The sequence below is a fragment of the Sesamum indicum genome, linkage group LG12 (genome assembly GCF_026168435.1).
Source record: "Sesamum indicum cultivar Baizhima isolate 11 linkage group LG12, ASM2616843v1, whole genome shotgun sequence".
Lineage (NCBI taxonomy): Eukaryota > Viridiplantae > Streptophyta > Magnoliopsida > Lamiales > Pedaliaceae > Sesamum > Sesamum indicum.
Genome location: NC_142668.1, coordinates 8,485,315 through 8,492,619, shown reverse-complemented (window position 1 = coordinate 8,492,619; position 7,305 = coordinate 8,485,315). Strand labels below are relative to the sequence as shown.

The following is a 7,305-nucleotide window of genomic DNA, read 5'->3' as shown; positions in this document are numbered from 1 at the left end:
TAATGTTAAGAATATATATACATATAGTATTTGAAACTTATAAAATAATGTTAATTTCTCAACGTGTTAACATATGATAATATTCTATTTTAATTTTCATAATATTTCTTAAATAAACTTATTAAAGAATTTAATATTGAGTTTTGTATAAAATATTTTACCCTATTGTATACAGTAGGACGGTTATTAAAATATAATTTACGGTTATGTAACTTATAGTTTTTGAAGATATTATAAAATTTATAATTTTTTGTCTATAGCTCGGACTCCATACTATATATATACATATATGATAATTTAATTCCCATTGGTGGACCAAAGGGCTGAAAACACCGGATAATTGAAGGCAGGCGTCACTAATATATATACACAACGGAATCAAACAGATAGAGTTGGGAAACCACATCAACCTCAGGCCCAGGCAGGTGGGCATCACGTGGATGCATCTCCCTCATTGGACCCAACACCATCCACCTCAGCAAATCACAATCTGCCCATCCCCAACCCCTCCTCTGCCACGTCACCACAGCCCATCAAGATATCCTCTTCACCCAATCAGAGGCCGCACATGATCGCCCCCCCAAACACACACCACCCACACACAAACGAAAAACAGTCTGTTGCTCCCTCCACTTCCGACACCTGTCATCCATCCTTCCTCAAACGTCGTCGTTTCACGCATTTCCAAAAATATCTCCGAGCCTGTCTGTGTCCACGAATTCCCAACTTTGCCCACAACTCTAGACATTGGAAATTGGGATAATTAATTCCTATTTGCTTTTTTTCCTTTTAATTATTAGAGGAAGAGAGTTGAAATCTTCAATGACCAATTCTTCAAAATATTAAATTAATGTGACAGTAATTTGAGTTGTTTTTAATTATTAAAAGTATATTAAATTTAGGAATAATACAGATATTATTTTAAAAATTATATTTAGTATCTTAATATTTACTTTCTTATAATAAATAGAGGTCCTCTGTTAGTGAAAAATTTACTAAATTTGTTAATATTAACAAAAAAAAAAGAATTAAAGTTTATATTTATTCTCAATTGACTTGTTACTAACTTATTGCAGGTCAAAAATAATTTTTTTCGACTAAACTACCATTATAACGATGAAGAGATACATACCCACATACATTAAAGTGTTAAAACATATGAAGGTAATTTTGTTATAAAAAGATTTATGTAATATATAATAAATCAATTGGAGGTAAATATATAACTTTATCCCATTTTTTTGCTAAAAATCAGTAAATTTGTTGAATTTTGATTAATGGAGGGATTTATTTGTTAGAAAAAAGCAGATCTCAAGAATGCTAGATGTAATTTTCCAAACCACGAGAGGCTTACGTGTAATTACACCAAACCTCAAGAGAGAGAAGTGCAATTATTCCTTAGATTTATTACATAAAGTAAAAAACATACAAATATATTATGTTACGCAAAATTTTTTTTTTTTATGAAACGAATAATAACATCAATATTCGTGGATTGATACCTCAATATAATTCTTAATAGCAATCATAATTCAACATAAAATTAATTACAATAAATTCATATAAAATGAAATATATTTATAAATGTAATTAAATTCATATACAATAACATAATAAATTATAATAAAATTAATCAAAGTGAGATAAATAATAACATGTTTTTAAGATTCCAACCCATAATATTATATTTATTCATAAGATACCTCTTTAGCACAAATTTCCAAATACTAAAGATGTTTTAATCAAGTGATTAAATTTATTTTTAAAATAAAGAAATAATGTTAAAATCAATTAAAATCTAAAAAAGCCGTTACTTCTTCTGATTCCATTTTATTTATATATGGAAGTATTTGGAGGTGGCAATGTAATTATTTTAAATTACAGCGTATCTTTTATTTCATTTAATATACATATTATAGAGACAAAAATTACATTATTCCTCTTTTATATATATATGCATGACATATATATAGTTTAACGTAATTTATTTTTATATAGTATCATAAATGAGCAAATTATCGTTCTAATGATAAAAAAATAACAATTTATCTTTCTATATTTTTTAAAATACAGCAATTTATCCTCTTGTATTTTCTAAAACAAAGCGATTTGCCTTCTTAGACAGATAAGTAAATTAATTTATTTTAAAAAGCAAACGGGATAAATTGCTATTTTATTTTTTATAAAGAGATAATTTTCTCGTATTTATATATATATATATATATATATATATTAAATAGAAAAGAAAGTAGAATAATATTTAAAATAAAAAATTATTGGAGAGTGGCAATTTGATATTATGACAAAAAAAATAAGGTGGTGTTTGGTGTGGTGGAGTGCTACTTGAAATAAAGAAAGTTTGCTTCCGTTTTCTTTTCTTTCTTCCTTATCAGATTCTTCTCTTTATATCCCCTTTTCCTCAACTTCATATTCATCTCTCAGTCTCAGCTCCAAATTTCCCTTTGTTTTTTAATTTTTTTTTCAATTATTTTCGTGGGGTTTTTTTATTGGTTGCTGTACGGTGGTTGGGAAGATGATGAGGGCGTGCGAGTTGTGTAAAGGAGTGGCGCGGATGCACTGCGAGTCGGACCAGGCGAGCTTGTGCTGGGACTGCGACGCCAAGGTTCACTCCGCCAACTTCCTGGTGGCCCGGCATTCCAGGAATTTGCTGTGCCACGTGTGCCAGTCGCCGACGCGGTGGGCCGCCTCCGGCTCTAAGCTGGGGCCCACAGTCTCCGTCTGCCAGCGATGCGTTAGACATGATGAACCCGGTGAAGAAGATGAAGAAGAGGCGCCGGAGGAGGAGGAAGCGGACGAGGAGGAGTTGGAGGAGAATCAGGTGGTGCCGTGGCCGTCGCCATCGCCGCCTCCGTCGGAGGAAAGTTACTCGAGTGGTGACGAGCCCGTGGGCGGCGGCGTGGTGGCGGTCTCGAGGGAACTCTGCAGGCTTGAGACTGCTTCTGCAAATCATCCTTGCGATGTATGAATATAATTTCCACACTTTTTCTGTTCATTTTCTTTGTTTTTTCTAAATCTTTTTCAGAATTTCTCTCTTTTTTTTTTCTTTTACGAGGAAAAATGGAAGAACACAAACGTTCTTTAATTAATTTATTTAACCAGATTTTGGTTTTATTTTCACCATTATTTCCCCTCAGCATGACGAAGTATGAAGATTTTTAGGTGGGATACTGAAGGGTCACGATTTTGTTCTGCAATGGCGGGACGATCGTGGCTGCTCATCATCTCATTTTCGGGCTTAGCCGTTGATCTTGCAGACTTTTCTTGATACTAAAAAAATAGTTTAATTACATTTATTATTGTTTTTGTGGATAGAATTTGGGCTGATGACAGTGAAAACACTATAGCTGCAAAGTTTTCTTGAATAAAAAAGAAAGGTCTTAAACTTTTATAATAGACACTATCTGTTAAGGTCATGAGGTTCGGATTTTTTGACCATATGGCATAAATCTTATGAGAAATTTTGGTTTGGATCAGATTTTATCGAACCAAATTAATATGGAGTTTATCGAACCAAATTTTCAGAAATCTTATGATAATATGTATTTTATCGAACCAAATTATTCATTTTAATAATAGATTGTTATGCTGTTATTTATTATATTTTGTTTTTAGTTTAATGAATATTTCTTTTTAGTGTATAAAAGTTGTAACATTTAATTAATGAATCTCAATCATTAGATCTAAATATATAAAAGATTACGTGCATAAATTTAATTAATTTTGAATATATATTATATGTACAATTATAAAATATTATCAAAAGACTAAATGTAAGTAAATGTAATAAACTTAGCCCCTTCTCCCACCTCCACCACCATATCCTTTGCAAAAGGGGCTACAACAATGCCATCGCCCCCAAATCTAGGCGACGAAAAGTATTCTCTAAGCAACCACACTGTTCTCATCGAGGTCTGCGATATGCGATGTAATGATTGCCCGGATATTACAGACGTGTTCTTTTTTTTTCGCAGCGGAATGTAATTCTCATATATTTTTCGTTTGTGCGGCGTCTAAGGTTACTCTTAATCTTCGACTAGCCTTCACATATATCAGAGTATAGCGACAGTCCGTCGCCTGTCCTCGACACTGAAACTCGCTAGCGCGACATCTGAACACCTCCCTGCACGGACCCCCATGGACGGCTAGAACTCGATAGCGCATCCCATGAGTTGGATCACAAGGTCTTGGAATGTTTGTCTTGACCACCCATTCACACGAGAGGCATTGTCCCTGATATCTCGCAGCCCGTGAGGCAATCTTGCGCGTCACATGGAGCCTCTCGACCGTATCGGCGCCCAGCGTAGGCCATCCTGATCCTACGCTGCCCATCAGGTTTCCAAGCCCTTTGGGGACTCTAGCGCTCCTTGTTGAGCTGCCTAGAGCAGGCTCTTGAAGGCCCCCATCATGCCCCCAAGAGATGCACATTTAGTGCAAACGTTTTCTCAAGCTACTGCCATCGTGCACGGGGAGGGCTGGCTGGAGCTCACCACTGCATGCCCCTCTTATAATAGGTTTAAGAAAATAATCTCTTGTTCCAAGAGTAGAACACTGAAAGGGCCGAGGAGTGCACTTTTTCAGCATCTCCTTCGACCGACATCCAAATCATGTCCCGCTTGAACCGTAGCGTAGCCTACTACTTGCACATCATAACGATAGAGTTTCAGCCTCATCCGATCATCCATGACTGAGGAATTGTCTCCACACTACTCTGAAACTACAGTCTCGCCTCTACACTGGCAGACTCTAACATCATCGTCGTTCCTATCGGAACGGAACCATCTACGTCTGAAACATCTTGGAGGTGCTCCCAACACTCCAAGGATCTCGCCATTGAAACAGTATTGCAAATATCCAAGGATAAAGCACTCTGCTCGAAGACCATTTGCACACCAGCGTGTTGGCCGGCATCCCCTAGCCGCCCGTACGTCCTCCACAAGTCACTGCCGACTGTCTAGCCCAAGGTGCGGCCAGTGACACTCTCCCCCACTCGATCTGTTAATGTCCTCGTCAACACATAACGAAGGATTGAGGTGTATACAGTGCCCAATACTTTTTCTCAGTATCACGCGACACCTGACCGACCTCCTGCTCTTTCGAGCGCTCCAGTTGTGAAGTGCCTCTTTAGCACAGTTGTCTCCTCATAAACGGTGCTAAGCTCCCCCACAAAACATAGTGTCTCTGATGCACTCATTCAATACTGAAACTCAAAGCCAAAGTCTGCGCCTCTCTCTACACTCTCTTCCCAAGGTGGCGGGTAGCTCTCAACAAACAGTGCCTCAGATGTACTGCATGATCGTCTCAAGTTGGAAGTCTGTGTACTCGTCTACACTCTCTTCCCCAATATCGCTCACATTAGAAGTCTGTACCTTTCTCCACACTCTCTTCTCAATGTAGCCTGCTGAAGTCGGAAGCCTGTGCCTAGCTCTACACTCTCTACCCGACTGTTGCTCACTGAAGTTGGAAGTCTGTGCCTGGCTCTACACTCTCTTCCCAACTTTCTCAACTGTGCTCCAAGTCTTATCAAGTGCGCCTCTAAAATCTCCGATGTCCCTCAGGACAGTGCCTCAAATACACCCGAATTGATCTGGAACGAAAGGAGTGTCTGATGTTCCTCAAAATTGTGCCTCATATACACCCGAATTGATCTGGAACGTGCGAAGTGTGGAGTCTGTGCGCACGCTTCGCACTCTCTCCCCCACTCGATGTGTTGCCGTCCTCGGCAAACACGCAAACCCGCCTCTGCGGTAGACTACACTTAAACATTTGCAAACACATAGGTCGGATGCCCAACTGTCGGAACCACGCTGCTCGTGGACCTAACGTCTCTCAAAATGGTTCTCACTCAACCCAACACGAAAATGGGGCCTCAGCCCTCAATCTGGCCGACAACCAAGCTCAAGTCCTAGCTCGACCACAAAACTCAATCTCATGTCTTGGCTCGAGCGCTTGACTGCAACTGCAAGGATATGATTTATGAATCCCCATCCCGCAGCAAAACTCAAACGCAAGTCCCGCATCGGTCCGATCACTAACAAGGTTGGGGTTTCTGTCTCCCCAGCCCGGCCGTAACATCAAGTTCAAATCTGGCGAGCAAAAATCAAACTCGAGTCTCAACCCGAGCGCACCATGCTGCTCATGGCGTCAATAGAGCCTGCTGCTCCCCTCGAATTTTGATATGGTAGGCCCCCTCGGAAATCTTAGACCAAGGAACAGGGTGTCAGAATCCCGTCGAGGAACCTTCTCAATTCAACTCAAACTCGTGCTCTTGATAAACACCCAACACACTGATTAGTGGGCTGCTCCCACTCAAGCTCCGGACAAGTTACCTTTATCACATAACGGATGTCTATGCTTCTTGGTTTTTGAAGCATATCGTTTTTCTCTCTAGACGCACCCTCATCTACCATAATAGCACTTCATCCCATAACTCTGCTCGGCCACATACGGCTCGCACTGAACTGCCCACAAAGGAAGGGGTCTCAAAGTCCACTCCTCGCAACCCCAAGGGTGGCTTGTTCCACACACCTTATGTGCAGCTGTGCTTCGGCACCTGAATGATGCGATGATCGTTAAGGATAAGTATGTGATACCTACTAAATATGTGATTAAGGTCCTTACTGTCCTGAATAGCCCAAATTTTCCCCTTAAGGCCTTCCTCTATTTTTCTTTAGCCCAGCTAGAGGTTGCTTTACGTTTTCCTTTGTTTGATTTTTTTTTGTTGACGTTTCTGCACTTCCCAAAGTTCCCCTGAATAAGTTGATTGGAAGGTTTTATATTTTAGCAAAAAAACTAGGAGAAATTCCATCCACTGCTCAATTTTTGCTCCTTTTTCCTGTTGAAAAAGGCAAGTGTTGGCTTGTTCTCACTGCCTGAGGGGATGTGATGGTTAAATATTTTTTGCTGGAGAGAAAATTGATTTGTCTTTCAGCTTGGGACCATTTTTGGAGTAAATATAATTACATTCGAGAGAAAAAATAAATCTTGAAGAAAATTAGGGCAAAAAAATACCGATTTATCTCTTCTCTCACAAAAATTGAATCCTATTCTTTCCACATTTCTATAAGTTGAAGCCAAGTAGAAGAAATGCAAAGAATCATGTCTTCCACAAGTGAATCATGTAGGACAGATGAGGTACTCATATACTACTATTGAAAAAAGGGCTAATTTTTCCTCCAATAAAAAATACTTAATTGCAACATGCTTGACACGTGACCTGCATCATTAAAATTGTAGATGAAAAAGTGCACGAAGATCAAAAGTGCTAATTTTTGTAAGTTATGAGAC

The 7,305-nt window shown here is 38.9% G+C and overlaps 1 protein-coding gene across 1 annotated transcript; it reads left to right on the top strand.

Annotated features, from left to right (window-relative positions):
- The first annotated feature begins 2,341 nt into the window (after positions 1–2,341).
- LOC105178529 (B-box domain protein 30) lies at positions 2,342–3,138 on the top strand. The gene has a single exon (XM_011102020.3). The coding sequence runs from the start codon at positions 2,534–2,536 to the stop codon at positions 2,984–2,986; it is 453 nt and encodes a 150-aa protein (XP_011100322.1). The 5' UTR covers positions 2,342–2,533; the 3' UTR covers positions 2,987–3,138.
- The last annotated feature ends 4,167 nt before the right edge of the window (positions 3,139–7,305 follow it).